At 37.8% G+C, this 23,571-nt stretch overlaps 1 protein-coding gene across 10 annotated transcripts in view; it reads left to right on the top strand.

Annotated features, from left to right (window-relative positions):
• Window positions 1-23,571, top strand: part of NRG1 (neuregulin 1) — a 1,080,326-nt gene that overhangs the window by 899,925 nt on the left and 156,830 nt on the right. For all 10 annotated transcript variants that reach the window (XM_072763562.1, XM_072763561.1, XM_072763560.1 and 7 more), the window contains exons 2-3: window positions 9,262-9,439; window positions 19,117-19,238. In XM_072763562.1, coding sequence (XP_072619663.1) covers window positions 9,262-9,439; window positions 19,117-19,238 — 300 coding nt within the window. The remainder of the gene's footprint in view (window positions 1-9,261; window positions 9,440-19,116; window positions 19,239-23,571) is intronic.

Below are 23,571 nucleotides of genomic sequence, written 5' to 3'. Positions count from 1 at the left end.
TGGGGGCTATTGAGTTTCAGTGAACCTGGAGTGAGAGAGAGCGTGGTTTACCCTTGTGGCATCTGGCGGATGGCAGCAGTCACACAGTTCAAGAAACTTGTGTGGGCTTACCAACTTCAAGGGTTCTGTCTTGTTTGATTTCTCTATAAATCATCAAAGTAGCTTAGAAAATTCAGGAATTTGCATATCTACTTTCTCTCTCAGACTTTTTTTTGTCCTCGGACTATGTGCAGAAATGATCTGCCACGCGTTGTATCCCAGATTTAATGAGAAAACTATAGTAATTATTAATATATCAATATATTAAATCTGATATTTGACCAATGAGCATATCCAACACAGCAAATAATTGTTTATTGCCTTGTAGTTAAGAGTAGGAGCTCCGGAGGGGCGCCTGGGTGGCTCAGTGGCTGAGCATTGGCCTTCGGCCCAGAGCGTGATCCCGAGGTCCTGGGATCAAGTCCCACATTAGGCTCTCTGCAGGGAGCCTGCTTCTCCCTCTGCCTGTATCTCTGCCTCTCTCTCTGTGTCTCTCATGAATAAATAAATTAAATGGTTTTGTTTTTGCTTTTGTTTTTTTTTAAAAAGACAGGAGCTCTGGAGTCAGATTTCTGGGGTCCCGATTCTGGTGTCAAATATACCAGCTGTGTGACTGTAGGAGGTGGCTTTACGTCTCTGTTTCTGTTTGTAAATTGGGAATAACGACAGTGATACATATCTCTTGGAACTTCTATAGAGCTGAAAAACAGTGGACATAAAGTTCCTGGAACAGTGCCTGGCACACAGTAGGTACTCGAGAAGTGATAGCTGGTACTATTCTAAAGGAGTTAATGTTGAAAGTACTGCGGGGGCCTTATTTTAACTTCATCGGAGAGACTTTTGGAACACTCTTACAGTAGTTTTATAATTTTATCGTTGGCCCTCAACTTACAAAATCCTGGGCACAGAATTACAGAACCGTATGGAAGAGGAAGATTGCTAATTTCAACAAACATAATATCAATTTTCAGGCCGAAAAATTCTCTTACCTAATAAATCTGCACTTATTTTCCCCTGTAGAATTTTGCAGTGTTGTAAATCTCTCACAGACATACGTGGAGAGGTGATCTGGTTTATATAGCTTATTATGAGAAACAGAAAGTTACCACGGTGGCTATGGAATGGAATAATCTGTCCCATTTTTAGTTTTCTGTCAATAGGACCTTTTCCTGCCTTCAATTCAAGCTGCACAAAAGCACCCCTGCTGGAGGGGAAAGTCCTGGGTTTAAATCCTGGTGTGCAGCTTGTTAGCCTTATGACATCAAGCAAGTTCAAGTTCCAGCATTAACTACTGCCCCTCCCCATAGCCTCACCTGTAAAATGAAATGATTACCCGCTTTGCATGAAATTCATGCAAGAACTTTTGCAGAGAAATGGTAAACGCGGGGATATGCGTTGACCATAAACACAAGAGCACACTTGCTAGTTAAGGGAGCTAACTTAGAGCTTGTGGGCTGGGGTCATCAGTGAGGACAATCAATTTTGATTTGAAGGCGAGGAGATAATATTTTAATGTGTGTACTCCTCTTGCTGGAGTGGGTGAGCACCTGGCCTCTGGGGAGGCTCCTATATAGGACACTGAGTGGCCCAGGAAGGACCGTGGTTGCGATGACCGGCATCCTCACTGAGGCCAGAGAACGCTCAAACAGTGATGACCAGAGAAGAGAAGTATCAGAGAACAGGAACATTTTCAAGTAGAGACTACTATTTATTTGATGATTTTTCCAGATAAATTTAACATCGTTCTCTTCTTTGGTGTCACATGGCAGGGAGTATAAAGAGTCCTAATCCGGTAGAATGCATTAAAACAAAAAGTCATGTCACTGGGGTCCTTCCATTCTGAATAATAAAAAGTCTTTTGAGAAGGTAGGCGTTGTCTCTGGATTAGCTTTTGGACCTAGGTCTCTGCTTTCTCAGAATCTTCTAGATCCTTTGTTCTGCTTACTCTTTCAGCAAGCTTTTGAGGTTCTGCTTTGAGCCAGGTCCCTAAGATCCTATGTATCTTGCCTCTGATAAATGTAGACATTTGGATGTTTGAATAAAGTGCCAATCGAAATGGACACACATACACACAAACACGCCGCCACCACCACCACTACCACCACCACCAATAAATAGCCTAATCCTTCCAATCATGACTATGGCCACCTACTAATAACTTGTTTTTACATCTGATCTGGTAGAGATAGATTCCTTAAATGATCAATTCCTCTTTCTTTACATGTGTTTTCTTCAGTGGTGCCTATTGGGCATGGTATTCAGATATACAATGTGCTTGTCATTCTTGAGGGGTCTTAGAATATACATACCTTTTGATGGGCTGATTGTGGCTCAAATTCTCAAATAGGGCATTTAGAAGAATCATACTGTCTCATTCAACTTGTTAACAGTTAACTATGAGAAGTGAAACTTTGAGCCCATCCACATGTAAGAATTCCTTCCGATGGAAACTGCTATGTTTGGGAAGTCAAAGTTAACCACAGTAAGAAGCCAACTGTCGTGAATATTGGAAGTAAGATGTTGAAACATTGCCCCCAATTTTATTGTTTTATGTTGTGTAATGACCTGTTCCATGCATAGTTATGAGGATCAGTAGGCTCATAAAGGTATGATTCAGTAGTGCACATGCACATCCTTGCACCATATAAGGAGTTGGGCACAGAGGGCCTGGATCGCTCAGTCGGTTAAGCATCTGCCTTTCGGCTCAGGTCATGATCCTGGGGTCCTAGGATCAAAGCCCACGTTGGGCTCCCTGCTCAGCAGAGAGTCTGCTTCTCCCTCTCCCTGCTGCTCACCCTGCTTGTGTTCTCTCTCTGTCAAATAAATAAATAAAATCTTAAAAGAAGAAAAAAAAATTTGGACACAGACCTGCTAAAATGGTATTTCTGGAGTCCAGCTATCTTAACGATACTTTGAAGCATATTCCTAGTGTGTTTTCTGGTTAAGCTTGCTTTACTGCTGATGATAACAGAGTCAGCTTGAGAATACATTACAATAAAACCTTGAATTTTATAGTGACTTTGTCTCACTTGAAGGCATCTACATGTTTTATCTCACCCTCCAAATATCTTTGCTGAATACACAGGGACAAATAGCAGGCCCATTTAGCTCACAGGGGACTGTAGTTAACTAGAGTCCAGAACAGTCTATCTGAAGCACTGGCCAGTGTGAGCACTGAGTCTCTACTTGGGGCAATAGATAGTGACCTTATTGGTTAGTTCTTACCAAACTTCAGACCACTAGCTGCATCAGTAGCAGGACTGGTAGTCCAAGGAGTATTCTGAAATACCATCGCTACCGGAACTTGCTGCCTTTGCCACAGCTATATTTACAAATTTTAACCTGATAAGATACATTTTCCCAGTCAAGCTTATTAAATCTGTGAGCACAGCTCAGAAGACCAGCTGGCAAAGGATAAACTTTATCTACCCTGTGCCTGACCATAATAATCTTCTCTGTAAGGTGGTTCAACAAGGGAGAAACAGGATCGGGAAAGGAATCTTGGAGGCTTTCTTCAGTAATTTATTTACCACTAACGTGACTACGAAAAAGGGACATCCTTCCACTTAGAGGACTGATTGATGATATTCGTGTGGCTTTCATTAACTAACAACCAATTTTCACGGTGCAATCTGCACGTGTGTGATGTCAGGCTTTTAAACGGTTGTGTGGAGGGGAAGATTTCTCTGGGATTGCAGCTGAAAGCTCGCTGGTATCTGATAATATTTTGCAGGTTTCCTGTTTAATTTGTTCAGTGTGGCGAAGCTCTTCGGATGAACTGCACAGTCAGACACGTAGAGTAATGATAGGAGCTCGCTCTGCACTGTCAGATCCTTCACAGGACAGCAACAACAACTTATCTAGTGTCACATGCTGTCAGCATATCTTGGTTCTATACACATGCTAAAACTTGTTTCCTGACCTTAACAATACAGTATAATATTTGATACAGCAGCACTGAATATATTTTTTAAAACACGTGCCCAGTAGACGATTAAAACAGGAGGATCGCTTAGATGAATAGTTCCTTATACATATTTATTTCACCTTTAGTGCAAATATTTATTCACACATTAAATTGTTGGAATAAATGAACACATTGCCTGAAGTTTTCGTGTGGTCGGAATGTAAAATAAAGATTTTGGGATTATTGCCACAATTTTGTTCTACATTGTGTGACATCAAATAAGGAAGGTAGAAGTTTATGGATGCTTGGGTGGCTTACTGGGTTAAGTGTCCAACTCTTGGTTTTGGCTCAGGTCACAATTTCAGGATCCTGGGATCAAGTCCCACATGGGGCTTTAGTCTCAGTGGAGGGGGCTGGTCAGTATTCTTTCTCCCTCACCCTCTGCCCCACTCCCACTCGTACGTGCTCGCTCGCTCTATCTCTCTAAATAAAGAAAAATAGAAAATCTTTTTAAAAAGCCACGGAAGTGCAAAAACAGACTTTTTAGTGTATCTAGTATACCTACTTGCTTTGAGTTAGAGTCAAAAGAGTGTGTTTGTGATCTTTTAAAGGCTTTAAGACACTTAAAGCCAATAAAAAAGAAATGCCTGTAAAGTGTGTGGTATTGCTCTGAGGGTTTGGGAGTTTCTCTTTTAAAGGCTGCTCTTTATTGCACTTTACTGTCTGTCTCTGTTGATACATTTCTAAGGGTGTAGATACATTCATATTAAGTTTGAAATAGATTTCGGCCAAGACTACCTAAAACTTGCTCTATCCTTAAATTATTTTAAGGTGTGGAACTACTCTGCCTCTCCAGAAACACATTGAAAGTGAAATTCTGAATGGTAGGCAGACCAAGTACAATTAAATCGCCTCCTAGATTCTCAGAACACGTACTGCATTCGAAGCATTAACGTAGCATTGTTTACCTTGAAGCAATTTACTATTACCCAGGGATTGAAAGGCAAATACTTTTGTTTTTTGCAGTTTTATTTTTTTTTAATTTTTATTTATTTATGACAGTCACACAGAGAGAGAGAGAGAGAGAGAGAGGCAGAGACACAGGCAGAGGGAGAAGCAGGCTCCATGCACCGGGAGCCCGACGTGGGACTCAATCCCGGGTCTCCAGGATCGCGCCCTGGGCCAAAGGCAGGCACCAAACTGCTGCGCCACCCAGGGTTCCCTGTTTTTTGCAGTTTTAAAATCCAAGTACTCAATTAAAAAAATATTGCCCCCCAGTTTAAGAATGATCCCTGGCCTTACAAACTTCTGTCTAAGTATTAGAAAGTACTTGATGGAATAGATTTTTGTTAATGAAATAAATAAGATTATTTCGTGTAAATTATTGACTGGGAAACATACATAGTAAAATGTCTTCCATTAAAATATGGTGATTATTTTATAATTTGATAAAAGAAAGTTTCTTAATCTGTGCCATTATGTATAGATGAGAATAACTGCACCATCATTGGCGCTCAATTATTAGTTTGCATTTTTGTGAAGAATCTGAAATATTCACAGCTATTCTATTAGTGTGGTCATATAAGGAGACAGAGAAGAATTTATGTTGTTGCCCAGTCTCCAGGAGACTTGAATTTGGGCTCTATCAAGAATGAGTGAGGAAGGTTGTATGCTGCTTCTGTAGAAGGTACCACTGACAACAGAACACCCATGGACAAAGGATGCAGTTGTGTGGCTCTGTTCATGGTATACAGATTTGTTTCTGCATTTATGCTCCGGAGGATTTTGAGTTAACTCCTTGAAAGAGCTGTTCTCTGAAAAGTGAGATATCCTCATGTCATAGATGGTGACCCTTGAAAGGTACAGCAGGGACGTTTTTACAAGTAAACTTTAAGGGTTGCAAAGTTAGAGTAGCTGGGAACTTCTGTACTTCTGGTGGACTTGTAACTGTGTGCAAGGGGGAGGAGCTCAGGCCAGTCGATGGAGATATACCAGAACCCCAAACACTAAGAAATGTTTATACAGAGTCAGCTTAAGGAGTGGATATTTTAACAAAGAAAGACTTAGAGCTGAGGGTTTCTGCAGCACTACATCACAGATCATCTCTTAAAGACAAAAGATATGTGGGTCTTTCTTTGCACCTGAAATGCCAAAGGAAAGGATAAATGTTGACCTACCAGATGAGTGGTTGTTTCCTTCCCTTTGGGGAGGATTGGAGCCCCAAAGTCATGGGTATGAGGTTGAACCATATGACGATTTCAGTGCCGGCCCAGTAACAGAATTTAATTGGATGATATGGTTTTAGGAGATATATTTGCGAATTAAAACTCCAATATTCCCAAGAATCTCCTTTAATGACTGCAAACTTAACCAAAATTTTAAAATTTCATGAAATCTTGAGCGTTTTATTGAACTGCAATGAGAGCAGATGAAAAAGACAAGAAAACAGAGAGAAACCAAGATTCCTCTTTTTCTTACTATGTGTTTATGTGCATATGTATGTATATATTCCTTTATTTACTGAATTGTTTGAAACTTGATTATAGGCTTCATGACATTTCATCCCCAGGACTGCAGCAGATACCACCTAAGAACACAAGGACCTTCTGTGTAACCACAGTGTGGTGACCACACTTGAGAAATTTCATGTTCATATGATACCTTGATTCTAATTTCCCCACGAGTCCCAATAATATCTTTCAGAGAGTTTTTTGTGATGCATGATTCAGTGATAGCTACACATTGCATTTATTTGTCATGTCTTTTAATCTCCTTTCATCTCCCATCAGTTCTCACAGTTGGTCTTCTGTGGTCATTTATGACATCAGTGCTTCTGAAGCCTGGATGAGTTGTGTTGCAGAATATTCCTCCATTTGAATTTGTCTGATTGTTTTCTCATGTTTGAGATTCAGATACTAAATGAATAAACAATAGATAAAGAGGTAGACAAGAGGGGAAGGAGAGATAGGAGTGAGAAAGGGAAAGAGAGAAAAGGAAAAAGATGCACATGATTTGATGAAAATTTGTTCAAACTAAAGAATCCAAAGTCTAGTAGATTTCTATTGAGACAGTATTGATAAGCAAGTGTGTGGAGTGGTGGGTGAGGGTACATGGTGCTTTATTGAGAGTTAAGTATTTCTGAAATAGTACAGTGAAAACCTTTTGCTTGAAGGCAAGGGAATAAAACTTGAGAGTTTCGGTTGTGTGCTAAGTTAAATGTAAAACTCAGTGAAACCCAAAAAATATCAAACCTGTTCTTTTAGTTTATACGTAAAATAGCGAGGCAGTTTATTTTTTCTTAATATATGTAAGCCCGTTTCTTTCATGTCATTTAGCTCCAGCAAATTTGTTTCTTTAAAACCCTCTACCGGGCTCACAAAGTGGAAGATGATCTTCAAGAGTTAATGAGAACCTACAGACACTATTCCAGATAGATGAGAATTTAGTCTGTTTTTAAAAGCCTCCAAAACAGAGAATCATGGACCCCATCCTAAAAAGAAGACTCCTATAAAAATCTGTTCAGAAGTAAATCTTATTTTCAAGCTGTCAGAAAACAAGAACCAGATAAAATCATCAGATATCAAAGGCAAAGAACAGCTGAAATGAGTTTTCTATCTTGCCACTGTATCTTCACATTAAGTGCCTACTTCTCCACCTCCTCTCCTAGCCTCTAAATAAATACAAAGGGCACATGTAATTTTAGGAGCTCTGCTAAGAAATCACAGTGTTCAGATGGTTTTTGCTATAATTTATAGGAACCTTCCTCTGCTTGTTCCTGACATTTCTTTGAATTTACTTGGTAAAGGCAGACTTGTAGAAAAACAAACATACCCTGAGTAGGAAAGGTACTTCATTTCCTGTTGGAACATGGCTCTGATTGCTGTCCTTGGAGTCCTGGTCACCATACCCAGTGAATAATTACACTCTGGATCAGGGAAGGGCAGTCTTACTTGTCGTGGTTTGTTTTCTGGGATTTTCTGTTACTACCTGAACTGGAACAGAAGTGGACTTGGTAGTTGGCTTCTCTAAGACTCAGTGGACACAGAATTGTTGAGAACTCAGGTTGTGTGATGTCGGTTATTAAGTGAAATGTTGTATGCAGAGGAAAGTCCATTCATTATACTTTTGTTTTTTTAAAAAAACCTTTTATTTTGACAAACCCAGGCATGCTGTATTGAATCACATAACCAAACGGCATGCATACCTGTTGCTTGACTTCTGTGATGATCAACTAGCTTCTTGGGAAATTTGTTTCATTTTTATGCCTACCCATTCCCTACCACCATTTTGTTTTAATGCAAATCTCAGGTATTATAACATTTGATTCCTGTCAAATTGACAATTTGATGTGCACATAGTAGTCATCTGAAATGGTCATTCATTGTCTGTAGGACAGCAACCGTAGGTCTAATAAAAAAGTGATGTCAACAGAGAATTTCTGTCTTGAAGAAAGAAACATTATTATTATTTTTTATTTTAAGGATTTTATTTATTTATTCATGAGAGAGAGAGAGAGAGAGAGAGAGGCAGAGACATAAGCAGAGGGAGAAGCAACCTCCATGCAGGGAGCCTGATGTGGGATTCCACCCCAGGACCCCAGGATCCACCCTGAGTCAAAGGCAGATGCTCAACCACTGAGCCACCCAGGTGCCCCGAAAGGAACATCGTTAAGAGTGATGAATTCTCTTTGTTCTTTGAGCCACCTCTGATGATAGCAGAGTCTAACTCTGACTCTCCAGAAACATAATCATGAACAAGTCAGTCACTTAACCATTTCTGAAATTAAACTTTCCCATTTAAAACATGGGTATGATGCCTGCTGTATCTATTTACAGAATTCTGATGAAGATAATTTGTGATCTGAGATGTGCACATACTTTACAAATAATGGCCTGTATGTTGTACACCTGAAACCAACAGAACATTTTGTGTTAACTATACTGGAATTAGAACTAATAATAATGATGATGAGGGCCTGGTTTGCATATTCTCCTTCAGCATAGGTTTTCATATTTTTGAAATGATCAATGTTCAGGACTTTACTGGCATTAGAACATGTAAAGATTGGGGAAGTAACCATCTGGAATATTTTATAATCTAGATTCTCCCCCACTCCCTTCTCAAGTAAATTTTATTTAGGCATTTTATTTTTCTCCAAGCTGAGATCCGTTTTGGTTGACTCATTTTCCTCCCTCTCTCTCTCTCTTAGATAGTAAAACATTTGGGAATGGTGTCTTGATCAAGTTCACTTAAAATTAATATATTTCTTTTTGAAAGATGATCAGAATTTTTTTTCCTTCTCTTTTCTTTTTTAGCTTTGCCTCCCCGATTGAAAGAGATGAGAAGCCAGGAGTCTGCTGCAGGCTCTAAACTAGTGCTTCGGTGTGAGACCAGTTCTGAATACTCCTCTCTCAAATTCAAATGGTTCAAGAACGGGAATGAATTAAACCGAAAGAACAAACCACAAAACATCAAGATACAAAAAAAGCCAGGGTAAGTGTAATGCATATAATAGCAGAGGCAGTGTCTAGCAATAGAATGATATAAAATACAAAAATTATTTATGGTCCCAATAAATGAATTTTTTTATGAAAAAGCTATGATCTATAATAGATGGAAAGGTTTTTCATTGTATATGGCCAGAAATTGTATTATTATATAGGAAAGAGTTTGAAGTTTCTGATTCTTGCAGCTTCTGGAAAGGGAAGAACAGAAAAGATTGGATGGGGAGAGAACTTAGAGGATCTGGAGAGAGAAGGAGTAGTAGTAGCAGCTATAATTGGAATATGTTACATCTAAAAATCAGTTGCTTTAAAATAAGACAAATGCTGTTGAGAATACCAGTGCCTTCCACAATCAACATCCCAACTTCATGAGAAAGCTCAGTAAATACCCAGATTTATGGAAAGAGAATGCAATTGCTTGAATTTGAACTATTTTCAAGTAAGAGGTTAATGCATACAGTTATACCTAATAAGATTTTTTAATGGACAGTTCTGTGACACTACATCACCGCTGTAGGACATTAAAACATCAGATAATTTTGGCCAGCAAAAATCTTAAATCATCCTACCTTCCTCGAGGAGGGACAAAGTTGGAAGGGCTCCATGTGATTCCCGTAACATCTTGGAGGCGTGTCCATACCAACTCTAAAATGAGGCTCCTTTATTACTCCTATCCTCTTGATTTTTATATATTTCTTCAGTTAAAAAATCCTCTTCTAATATCAAACTACATTTTGAAATTAGGGAAGAGATAAGTACATGAGAGTGTTGCTTGTAAATAGTCCTTTAATCGATGTGACATGTCTAATAGTACTTCCAGGCTCAAAGATACATTTTCTTTTCCTCACACTTGAAGGATTCCAGTGAAATCCCAGAGAGCAGAAGCAACAGTAAAAGAATCTCCTCCTGTACTTTAATTTAAAAAAGCACCTACCAAAAAGTTGTCACACAGTCATGAACAAGAGACAACAAAGTGATTATAATGGAAATTTAACTTAATCTTCCCAAAGTGTTTAATTGCTGTAATAACCATAATTACTGAATTTTTCCCCCTAGTTTCCATGGTTTTATTGACTGTGCCTCTTATTCTTGTTACCGATTATGTCAGCAAGACTCTTTGACTTGGAAATACTGTAATACGATGTGGGAAAAAGGGGGGCTTGGGTGGCTCAGTTGGTTAAGCATCTGCCTTTGGCTTAGGTCATGATGCCAGAGTCCTAGGATCAAGCCCCAGGTTGGGCTCCTTGCTCAGCAGGGGCCTGCTTCTCCCTCTCCCTCTGCCTGCCACTCTGCTTTCTTGTGCTTGCTTTTTCTCTATCAGATAAATACAATCTTAGAAAAAAAAAGATGTGGAGAAAAAAAGAGTGTATATTACTTTGTGGCAGGTGGTTCTTCAATGATACAAAAAAATAACACCGCAAAGTGACATAATATTTTTTCTTTTTTTACAAAATCTCATTATTTATTACATCATTCCCATAGGTAGGAAGGGAAGTTGAACCATACTTGGGAGCTAATTTTGCATACTAAGAAGTTAAGATTCAAAGAAGTGTTCTATCTTGCCTTGAGTCACACAACTAGTAGAAACTAAGCTGGAGCACAAATCTATTCCTTGGGTTCCTTAACACCTTATTCCTTCTTTTAAAAAGGGAAAGCATACATGTTTAATAATGTGTACATGTGGGGAGGGAGGAGGTAGAGTGAATGAATGGAAAAAAATAACCATGACGCTTATAGAGAAGTTTAATAAGAAAAAGAATACTTTTAGATACTGGGTTGAATAGAATTTGGTGTCTGTTTTGTTTTTCATCAGTGAAACACGTTAGTAAGAAACTAAGTTATCTTCACATGCAGGAGAATGTCTCATTTCTTTCCACACGGCTGTCAAATGATATCAGTAATATTTAAGTGCTCACAGAAGGCTTTATGCTGGGAGTGTGGGGGAAATGGGAGAAGCATGGGTGTTATCTCTGCCCCCGGTGGGGAGGGTGTCACAGATTGTATAGGGATCCTCTGGTTCAGCCTTATCTGAGACATAGCTGTTCCAGAGGGTATTGCTACAGCACTCTTAGGGCTGGGGGGGTTTCGGGAGTTTTCAAGCATCCCATCCAGTTGCAAATAGCGACCTTTTAGAAAATTATTATTTATATTAATGTAAATTCTACTTTAAGTCAAGATTTAATCAGGGAGATATCCCTAATGTTTGATTGAGTGCATCATACATACATTAAAGCCTAGTGTTAAATTGTGGGTTACTGACTGTAAGTGCCATGAGGTTGGGAAGTAGGAGGGACCCCCAGGAGCTTCCTGAGTAGCCATGTGGAGGTGGATTTGAGGCTGCTGAGGGAGGAGAATCTCCTCTGGGGCTGGGTGGGTGGGCTGGACTGGGCCATTATAGAGAAAGAGCAGAATTGTAGCCAGTAGCAAGTTCTGTTTACAGGACAGTCAAGAGGTCAGCAACTGGTTGGATGGGAAATTTTGCCCTTTATGGGACAAGTTGCTGTGTGTCAGACCGTGGGCTAGATGCTCGGTACATAGACATGAATGACAAGCTCCTTGCTCTCAAGAGGCAAGTGGTAGAGAGGGGATAGAGTTAGAATACTCAATCTTAAGTGGCACAGTAGTGATAGTCATGGGATGTCATGGCAAGAAGCTAGCACAGAAGGGGACTGGGTCAGGGATGGAGGAGGCTTCCAAGAAAGAAGAGGAGGAACAAGGGAGGGAGAAGCTAGGTTTATCTAGGCTGAACAGAACAAAACATCTTCCAACTGGGATTATTCAGTCTGAGGATGATGCTTGGGGAGAAACAAATGAAGATGGGTAGAAGGAGAACAAGTTTTTGAAAACAGTACATATATGCTTAAAGAGGTAATTTGTTACATGGCTCGGATGACATATAAAAGGATCATTAGTATTCAGAAAAGCATTTTCATGTTGGCCTCATAGGTCCAGACAGCTAACAGCACTGTCTACATATTAATAAATTCCCATTATACCAGAAAGGCCCATATTCAGAAATTACTTCTTTTAAATAGCAGCCTTGCTGGAAAGAATTAAATGGAAAACAAAAAAGAAAAAAGATGTTTTATTCAGCTTATGTGGCTGTAAATTACTCTTGACAAAACATTGTAACATATTAGATCTTCCAAAAATACGACACTTTGTGTAAAGTGAGCCATTAGTGTTGTCATCTTTTTTTAAGGTTAAAGGACCAAACGGAATCCAAACTTAATCAACATTTGCAGGGTGCCCTATTATTTCAACTTGTCCTATAAATATAAGAGAATGGATACTATTATTGTTATACTCATTTTTAAAAAATGAATGCCCTCAGCATGAAGGAAGTTTGGTTTCTTGCTGTAGATCTAATGCCGATGAATAGTAAAGCTTGGATTTGAAATTAAGTCTGAATCTCTGCCTCCTGTCTTCTCACAGTTACTGGTGGTTTTGCTATGTATAGTAAAGTCACAACACAGGGCTAAGGTCACATATGGACATAGGGTAATGTCTTTAATAAAATTCTCATTTTTCAGTTTCATCTACATATTCATAATTTTTCATTACTAAGATATTCAAACTCTTAATGATTTGCAGTGGTTGCTCTGTTCCTTAAAACTTTATCTGAGGCTTGATCAACCAAGCAGAGGTGAATTGTCAGGTTTAGGATTTCCTTGAGATTCTCTCTTTCTCTTTTTCTCTCTCTCTTTTTTTTTTTTTTTTTTTTGAGAAAAAATGTTGACTCTTTTCCATCCCTTAGTCTAGGTTTCTTTTTCACTTAATCTAGATCGTACAGAGGAGCCAGAATTTCCTTTTCATCCCTGAGTGCTGCGAAAAGACTTCACACCAATCAGCAATTTCTGTTATTTTGTAAAGTCTTCTCATCCTTCTGCTCCTGCTCCTACTCAAACTACATTCTTACATGTTCTTCCTATGATTTTGAATTTACATCTGAGCCTGTGTTTGTTGTATTTGGCAAAGCGATACGTGGAGCCAATTTAAAAAAATGGAAACTGTCCTCATGTTATGTGTCTGCTTATCCCTTTGTTCTGTTTCCTCTGCCCGGTGGATAATTTTGACCAAGAAAAGTGGTTAAAGAGCATGACGTATGACAGATTCATATTTGAGGCTGCCGGATTGGCCTCGTTTAAATATCTGTTCTATGTTAGCCTTACTAGAGGCTGACTTCCCACTGTTTGTGTATGGCACATGTTTCGGATGCCCTTGGTTCTGTCTCAGCTCTTCATTTCCACTCTCACATATTTTAATTTTGTTTGAGATTGGATCAAATTGGTTTTGTCAAATTTCTGTGAAAATTTTAGAGGAATACTTTCTTTTGTTGTCAATTGTTGCAAGTCCTTTGACTCTATACTAGAAAAAGTCCACACACATCCCCTTCTTTTATCAGTTAAGCAGCTCTTGGAGGTCATTTTAATTTTATATGTAAGGAAATCTCAAATTCCTTAGGTATAAATGGGAATTCTCAGTGCCTATTTCATATGGCTTATGTGAGGCATTTGGTGCAATGCCTGGTTTTGTATAGTATGACAGTTGCTTGTGAAACCCTTCTCCTCCTCCTCCCTTATCCTTCTTATTATTGGCAGTTTGACAGTATCTGAAGCTGTATTGAACACCCACCCCCCCCCCCCCCCCCACACACACACACACAGACACACAGGCATGCTTACACACATTCATGGAGTTCATATATGATTCCTTAGAAATCAGGGGATTAGATTTATATGAACTGAGGAGATATTCCCTATATGCGTTTAAGTTGCCTTGGCCTATGAACTGTGGTGGAAGAATCAAGCCAAATTATGACAAAGAAAATAGTAGTTTTTGGAACCTTGAGTCCATCCTCTGAGCACTTATTGAAAAAATAGTTAGTATTTTGATATTCAAAAAGGAGAAATTAGTATTTAGAACTTTCATATTTAAATCAGTCTGTCTTAATTTATTTTTACATCATATTGTTTTTCTTAATCCAAAGATAATTTGTACCTATAAAAAAATCTAAATAGTGCAGGAAGATGAAATATAATTGTAATAATAGCTAATACTTATTGGGAGCTTACTGGATTCCAAGCATTATTTTAGACACTTTACATGAGTTAACTCTTTTAATACTTGTAGAAAATGAAAATCCACCAAAACACCAACCCCTCCCAGGTTTCTAGATAACTCATTAGTTCAAGAGCAAAAAAGTTATTTTATGATTGGATGGGAATGCAACACTTTTTCCAAGTTAACTTCCTTCCTGTGGAGAACATATGGTAGCCTATTGAAGAGAGTACAACAAGACTGTTGTATCCATACTTATCAAAGTCTCAGATCTTTGCAATGTATAATTTTCAAGAAAGGTTTGTCTATTTCTACTTTCTTCCTAGTTCCCATGCTGTACACTAGGACCTACAGATTGGAGTCTCATAATTCAATATATCATTGGAGTTCACAGGGGTCCCAATGATCATTTGGATCCGTGGTTTTCCCATTGCGTCCCTGGAGAAAATCTTAAGTTTCCACTGAACTAAAAATGAGCCAGTCTGACCTTTGTCTCTTTATGATAGTTTTGAATATGAGGTTCTGATTTAAACAGGATTTTTTTTTTCAAAATAGTTTAAACCACTGATCTAATTTAATCCTTTCTCCGCATAGAGATATTCTTGACAGGTGGTTATCCAGACTTGAATCTTTGCAAAGAGAAAGACACCCTCCCCATTTTTGAATGTTCAAAACTCTTCCTTATCACTCAAAATATGCCTTTTTTTTCCTGTCAGACATCATTCTGCTTTCAAAAGCCTCCCCAAATAGTTTTCTCTTCTAGGTGACAACCATGAAATATATTTTAAAAAGCTACCCATATCTTGTTCATAGTTGCCTGCCAATAGGACCTCTGTTCTTTAACAGAATCTTCTCTAGTGATAAGATTTATAAGCCCTATTCAATTGTAATCAACCTCTTCTAAGTCCTCTAGTTATTGATATTTTTTCATCAGATGCCACTTCAAAACATAATTAAATATTCTAGATGTGATCCAGCCTATGAACAGTGTATTGAGACTTTTATCCAATTTGATTTATCTGTTTTAATATTAATATGGCCAAACATTGTATAAGTTTCTTTCTTTCTTTCTTTCTTTCTTTCTTTCTTTCTTTCTTTCTTTTTTTTACTAGTTGTTTAAAATGGAATAATGTTAAATGCACAGCTAATTGAAATCCTTTTTTCTGTGTATATTATTGTCAAGGCACATCTCTGCAAGCCTGTACTTCTGTTACTGATTTTTGAACTGAAGTGTATTTGTTATGCTTATCTTGATTAAATTGAATCTTAGTCTTGGCCCATTGATGTTCAGTCCCAGAATTCCCAAGGGTATTCTCTATTGAAAGGATACCTTAGCTGCATGTCATGCCTGCCTTAGAAAGTACATATTTGCATAAAAACCATTAAGAGGTACTGTTGGAGAGAAATCTATTTAACTTTGTTCAATGCAATATTTATTTGATAGAAAATTTTTCTTTTATTTCTTGTTCTTTCCCTTATTTTTTTAAGCATAAAATCTATATACATCATTTGGAATAATATTCCAGGAAACACTGTGTAGGCCTATTAGGAGAATTTTTATTTTAAGAACTATCCCTTTAAGATTATGTTAACTGTAAAGCTGATTCCCATGTTTCCGATAGTTTGATATAGTTCAGTAGTTAAAATATAAATGGCACAGCATCGAGAAAAAACTCCACGCAAATCATCAGCTTACATGAATAGGAAAGAAAGAGTGTTCTTGGAATTATTATAACCTTGAGGTGTTATACGTTCTTGGGTTATTGTTGTGATAATCTTAGAATTAAGATTGGGGGCTTAACAAGAAAAGTTATCATTTTCTTACTTTAGGAATTCACTTTCCTTCTGTGTTGAAAACCAAGATATTATTCCTCAACCTGACGTTCTTCATGATTTACCTATCAATTATTATTAGTGGTTTCATGGTTGTACAAGAAAATTCTTCCAGCTAATTATGCTATTTGGGGCTGGATAAGCTTATTGTAGTATTTATTACCTTGTTTCTGACTGTTCTTTATAGGTGTGTGTCATGAAGGAAACTTGGCATACATCGACAAATTTGTATAAATAGCCAATAACCATTAAGGAGAACACTAGATTTGAGTACTCCAAACTAGGCTTAAAAGTTAACAGAACTCGGTGGGGGTAACATGCTAATATTGTGTTTTGATAATTTTAAAAGTTCTTGAAAAAAAAAGTTCTTCTGGTTTATAATTAGATCTTTATATCAACTTGCCAATATGCTTGCCTTCGGATTGTTCTATTTTGGTTTTAGGGATATACTTCAGGGAAGCTTTTCTGTGGAGAACCTATCTAGTTAATACGTGATTATCCCTGCATGGATGGCCCTTGATCCCACCTCTCCCCCCTCCCCCACCCAGTACAGCTAAACCGGCTGTTATTATATTAGATCCACTTTTTATCAACTTTGTTCTGTGCTCCATTATTTTCAGGAACTAGATATGTTATGTGGATGACAAGGATTCCATCGTCAAATAAATTTGAGAGTAACTAAATAATGTATTCCCCTCTTAGAGAGTCAGAGTACATTAGCATATTGAAGACTTTGAGAATTCCTGAGGATTAACAACAACAAAAAGCCTGTTTTTATTTAACCTAGTGCCTTCCAAATTTGAGTACAGTACCCTTTGTTTGATTTTCTCAGGTTTCCCTATTGGCTGACATTGTTCAGAATCATTAATTTTTCAATCCATATGTTGGTTTGACTGTTGCCGCCTTGGTCTGGCCCTCCGATTGTCTCTGCCCTCTTAACGGAAGGCATCCTCCTTTCCTGCAGCCAACATGTAGTAACATTAGAGCCTGGAGAGAGCTTAAGTGGGAGCATTAAGTGGGAGTATTTTCTTCGTTCATGCACACAGTCATCCAATAATGTTTGAGGATGCACCAAGGACAAAGCAGTGGCATATCCCCATAGAACTGTGTGAGGGTGCCAACAAGTTTAAATTATGGACTCCACCTCCAGAGTGTATGTCCTAATTTGAAAAATAAGATATACTTCAAGAACTGTGAGAATCATGGGAGAGGAACTTCAGGCCTTTCAGAATTTAGACTAAGAGGGCAGCAGCAGCCACCTAATTAAGAAAGGTTTAATGAAAGAATTGGCATTTGAGTTGGTCCTGAGAAGTGAGCTAATGTCTTGCAATACAATACCCCCTTTATAGGAGGAAGAAAGGGCACAAGCAAATGCGCCATGATGGAAGCCCATATCATTACATATGGGACAGGGTGGGGCAGTCAATTCAGAAGACTGGAAGAGAAGAGTAGGAATTGAAGTTTCATTAATTAAGTTAGAATAACTGATCGAATCTGATTAGTAATAGATGACAAGAAGACCAGAAAGTTCACTATAAAACTAGGATGGTATAACTTATGGGAGCTTTGCCTGTAATTTTGAGTTGCCATCTTTGCTTCCAACTTTCTTTCTCCTGCTTTCATCCCAAGAGCCCAGGAAGTCAGGACCAGGTGTGAGTATACAGGGATGCTTTTTTTTTTTTTTTTTTAAGATTTTATTTATACATGAGAGACGCACAGAGAGAGGCAGAGGGAGAAGCAGGTGCCCTTAGTGGGGAGTCTGATGTGGGATTTGATCCCAGGATCCCGGGATCATGTTCTGGGCTGAAGGCAGACACTCAACCACTGAGCCACCCAGGTGCCCCTACAGGGATGCTTTTATTTTTTTATTTTTATTTATTTATTTTTTTACAGGGATGCTTTTAAAAGACTTTAGTAAACTCTACCAGTCCCAGTGGTTCCGTGTTTTTAAATCATGGAGACTGCTTAAATTATTGGCTATACGCAACAGTAAAACATAGATGAATCCAAATCACAACATTGCCTATGTTGAAAGAGTGTTGAATATTGATTTAATATGCAGTTGTGTGTGCTGTTGTTATACATTTATTTCAGTCTTAAGAATGATTTGTGTCCTTTATGCTCCTAGCAATGTGAATCTTCTTTTTATTTTTTTTATTTATTTTTATTTATTTTTATTTTATTATTATTATTATTTTTTTTATTATTTTTTTTAATGTGAATCTTCTTAAAGATAAATACCCTTTCTTTTGTAAGTGGTAAATCCTTTTCATTCAAAATTAACATAAGTCTTGATGTTACTCTACTGAGAAAAGTGCAGAGCATTTGAATCTATTCTAGCCTTCCTTAAGTCTCTGTCCTTACCATATTTGTAAATGATTTTATACTATTTTAATCTTTCTAGTGGCTGATGATACTTAGATATAGAAAGGAAGAAAATTTACCAATTGGTTTGAAGAAAAAATCTGAGGCATAATGTATTTAGTTTTTGTGGTGGAGTAATAAGAAGAAAAATTAGAGAAGATGTCCTTTAAATTACTAATCTGGATGATAAAATTAGGGCCATGTCCATGGTATAATTTAAATGTGATAGACCTCATCTTTACTCTTGGTCAAATCATACGTTTGTGTGTTGGTGAGTCATGTTGTAATGTGGTATGTGTGGAGTGGGGAAGGGGAGTTTGACAACCCTGAAACTACAGAGAAATAGATTTTGTTGGTCATTGTATTTTGGTGACATATACTTACACCACTTTGGTCCTGATCTTCTAGGAAGTCAGAACTTCGCATTAGCAAAGCATCACTGGCTGATTCTGGAGAATATATGTGCAAAGTGACCAGCAAATTAGGAAATGACAGTGCCTCTGCCAATATCACCATCGTGGATTCAAATGGTAAGAGATACCTACTACATTCTATTTCTCAGGTAGAGAAATATCCTGTAAGAGGAATAATCAAGACATGTGGTGAGAATTGATAATAAACTGGTGTGTTAAATCTCATCATGAACAAATAAAAAACATGGAAGGAAAACCATATACTTCAAGTATCTTGTGTGTCTTCCATAAAACATACCTCCATAAAAGTGTGTCTCTACTCCTTGAGGTGATATAAATCTAAAACTTACATAGATTTTTATTTCTTAAGAATTTCAATAAGGTCATGAATGGCAGAAACAGGATGGGTTACTAAAAGAGTTTATACTTCCTCTTTAAATTTGTCAGAGAGGGCTGTCAAGTCTTTGGCTCTATCAATAACAGAGTATGTGTGTGTATATATATGTGTGTGTATTTATATACAGAATACATATGTATGTGCAGGATATATGTATATTACATACATATGTATGAACATATGTATATTATGTATGAATATATGTGGTGTGTGTGTGTGTGTGTGTGTGTGTAACAGAATATAGTCCCGATTCAGTCCTGGAAATTTGAATGTTCTCATACGTGTTTTTAATTCAGCTGGCTCTAGGTCATAGGAAGTTAGGCCCATCAATTTTTTTAAGTCTGTTAGTTCCGAAATTAGGAGAGTCTTAGAACCAAAGCATTTCCTACTATGTAGAGTCTTCAGGTTCTGCTTTCTTGAGAATGGTGCCAGGGATATTTGTTAAACAAATGAATGACTTGGAGGTAGAAGGTGTCACTTACCCTCCAACAACTTCTCTGAGTTATCTGAAGAAGTAAAAGAACCACAGCTGGTGGCCATTTGCTCATGATACTCTACTGCTCCACAGTTTGATGGAGTCATCTCTAGAAGTTCATGATGAGCTAGCAGTAAGTGCCTCGTCTCTTGAAATAATAAAATGTGACTTCAAAACCCTTTGGTGCTTCTTTCCCTTCTGCATTATGACATTTAACTACTGCCTACACAAGCCCTGTCATCTGCTATAAAGCCAAGCCTAATTACACCGCTCCACTCTAGGCGGAGATGAGAAAGAGTGCCCACTGTAGAAGCCTAATCTCTGAAAGTGGTAAGGTAAAAATGCAAGACCAGCAAGGGAAGAGCAAAAATAACTTTAAGGGTCAACTGCATAGGAGACTGATGTAGTTTGTGTCTGTTGACTTAGTAGGACAGGAAGAAGGGAGTAAGATAAAAATACTGAACAGGGTTGGGAAGTTTGCAGGTTAATTCCCAGCTTTCTCTGGATTCCCCAATGAACTGCTGTGTTGCAGGGTAATCAGAGTTCATTACTTTAAATTTAAATGCCTCCCTCCACAGAGAGTAAAGGACAACAGTGAAAAGCAGTTTCTATCACTATTTTTAGGAGCTGCGTTTATAGTTGAAAATGTAAAAGCCATTTAAAATTTATATGAGTAAATATAGCATCACTTTACTCTATCATCAGCACAGGTTAAGCAGTAAGTATGCTGCTGGTGTTATTTTACCCCACGTAGAATTTTATAGGATGTGACTTGAAACAGAAATTTAAAAACCAATTTCAGTGGCCTATTCTTTTTTTTCTCTTTTCTATTGTACTATGTTTGGTGGTTTGTTCTCAGCCTGTCATTGGCTTGGTTCAGTGTGTTTCCCTGTGGTAAATGCTATTGAATTATCGTTTTGACACTTGGATTTGATTTGTAGAGCTATGTATACTATAAATTCCCAGGAAAATGCAATTAGAATAAGTGTCATGGTTTCACTGAGTGCTTACAGTCCTATTATATTATTCCATGTTTTCTGATTTACAGGATTAAGCAGTGAATTATTTACTACTATATTATTCTTGGCCAAAGCCCATAGGGTTTTTGTTGTTGTTGTTGTTAATTTTAGGGTGCCGAGGGATACTATGGCCTATGGCTCTTTACATTTCGCTCATAAGAGAGACGTCCAGCGCATTTTTTCCATATTAATTCATTCAAGAATTGGTGTCAAATTTGAGTATTTAGTATTGGCCATAGAGAAATGAAAGTTGGGATGTTTTTGATAATCTATCTTTTTTACCTGACAAGAGTAAAGAGAAGTTTTTGGAATATTATAAGGAAGTCATTCTTAAACAACCAACTACAATTCTTTATAGAATGATTCGGTTTTACTGGCTTATATAGAGCATCTGAGGGGAGAATCTCAATTACAATGCAGGGGAGTCTTGTTTTTATTTTCTTCTTAGAACCCTAGGAATAGTTCCTCATTGTATTTAAAGAGAAATGTGAGCTTAGTATGTGTCTGAAAACAGACCCATTCAGGATCATGAGATATTCAGTAGCAAAGGAGGACATGAACCCAGATTTCTTGAATTCCTGATCCAGTGTAGCTCACTCTGTACCTGACTGCATGTTTGGGAATGTTGAAGTAGATTCTTCAGTTTGTGAAGGGGGAAAAAAAACTGAAGGAAAGATACGAGGCATAAGGAAGGATAGAGAAGTTCTATGGGGAAGACATGGAACTTCATTATAACTGGGCATCCAAGAGAAAAATGTACCCAGGGCATCAATAAAAATTTAAGTAAATGGGAGTTTCTGGATCTTTTCTCTAGTGTCTGCCTTTAATGTGCTTCAAATACTCTCTTGAAGCTTCTGTTCCTTTTATCGTCTCACCTCCTGCTTTCAACTGTGCTTCTTCATAATTACCAACTTTAACCTGATTATGATCTCACTTGGCCATATTTTTTTCATGGCTCTTTTTAAGGCATTCTTTCCATTTTAACTCCTATTGTGTGATTGTTTTTTTAGTTCCCCAATCAGATTCCCTATTGCGAGAATCTGATTGGCAGAACTTACTGTGCCAGACCATTTGCAAAGACCCACGGAGCTTACAAATCATCCACCCTCTGGTCGGGTGCCCACCAAAGGCTCAGCCCAGGAGGGTGAAACTGGAAACATGGCCACCTAGAAACGCCCTTCTCCTCAGAGGCTGAGGGCGGCCTGCTGTTCATCAGAGCCTGTGGCTTTGGCAGCCACCGTGAGACACAAGGCCAATGTGTTCTGCGTGTTGGGAGACTCGCTTTTCCCCCAACACCTCAGGGACATAGTTGCAGCACAACCAAAAAGAAAATAATCTTCTGATCCTTCAGCCTCTTCTACTGCCCTCTTTGAATTTGCTCTATTCAGATCCATTCTACTTATCAAAGAAGTCTCCGCTCAGGTCTGGAGCTCTCTGGGACTCAGATACACAAACTTGTGTTGTCATATCCCTGTCTCCCTAGAAATCTGGGCAAACACTGCACAGAAACACTCTTTCAGAGGGAAAAAGCACTCTACTGTGGTTATAAACTGCCACAAGGCCAAACCTTCTCTTCCTAAATGTGTATTTATTATTGACTTGGGCTTAGAGAGTGGAATTCTCAAGAATTTCATTTCTTTCTGGGGGTCCTAGAAAAAAAGTCTTAAAAATAAGAACGTGTTATCAAAACATTATATTATGTAGAACTCCCCTTGAGATTTTAATTTATATTTTCTACAAAATATTAGCCATTTTGTTAATTTTGTGCTGTCTCACTCATCTTTCCCATATTTCTCCTATAAGTACATAACTGTGGTCTGATAATATCTGCACAGGTTGCCTTGCTGAAAGATCCTGGTATGCTGCTATGAGCTAATTATCCTAATTTCATACTAATCAAAAGATTCCTTGTGCCATACTGAATTTCTCACACAGGTGCCTTCTTTGCACTAAGATGTTTAGAATATATTTTGGTACAAATTTCTAGGAGAGATGGCAGGGGCAAGGAGAAGGAAGATATGCACAAGAGATTATTTTCTTTTCTCCCTAGAAAAAAATGAAGAATGTAGCAAGATGACTTTGCTATTTGGTGCTATTTTAAATTCCCAAACCTAACTATAGAACCATCAGGAAAAAATTAGCATGGATCATAAAAGTCTTCCATCCAACATTAGGAACTTTCTGCAATGAAACTCATTGTTTAGATTTGCTTAGATTAGCAACTAGATATAAATTAAATAACAAAAAACCCAAGAAGTTCTCCTTGAATTGTTATATGTTTGACTGACATAATGACCATATTTTCATAATTTTTGAATGTTTAGAAAAGAATGTGTATATGTATATATACACACATACATATATATGTGTGTATATATGTATGTGTGTATATATATATACACATATATACACACACACACACACACAGAGAGCCAGTCACAATGTTAAGCTACGTTTTAGAAATGTTTATATTTTCTGCCTTTTCTAATGCCTTTTAATCCCAATCTTATTGGAAAAAAGAATTTGCCCTATAGTAGATAGATACACACATGTGCAATC

This window comes from Vulpes vulpes, chromosome 7, assembly GCF_048418805.1.
Source record: "Vulpes vulpes isolate BD-2025 chromosome 7, VulVul3, whole genome shotgun sequence".
Taxonomy (NCBI): domain Eukaryota; kingdom Metazoa; phylum Chordata; class Mammalia; order Carnivora; family Canidae; genus Vulpes; species Vulpes vulpes.
The sequence above is the reverse complement of the archived record's forward strand: the minus strand, read 5'-3'. Positions and strand labels throughout refer to the sequence as shown.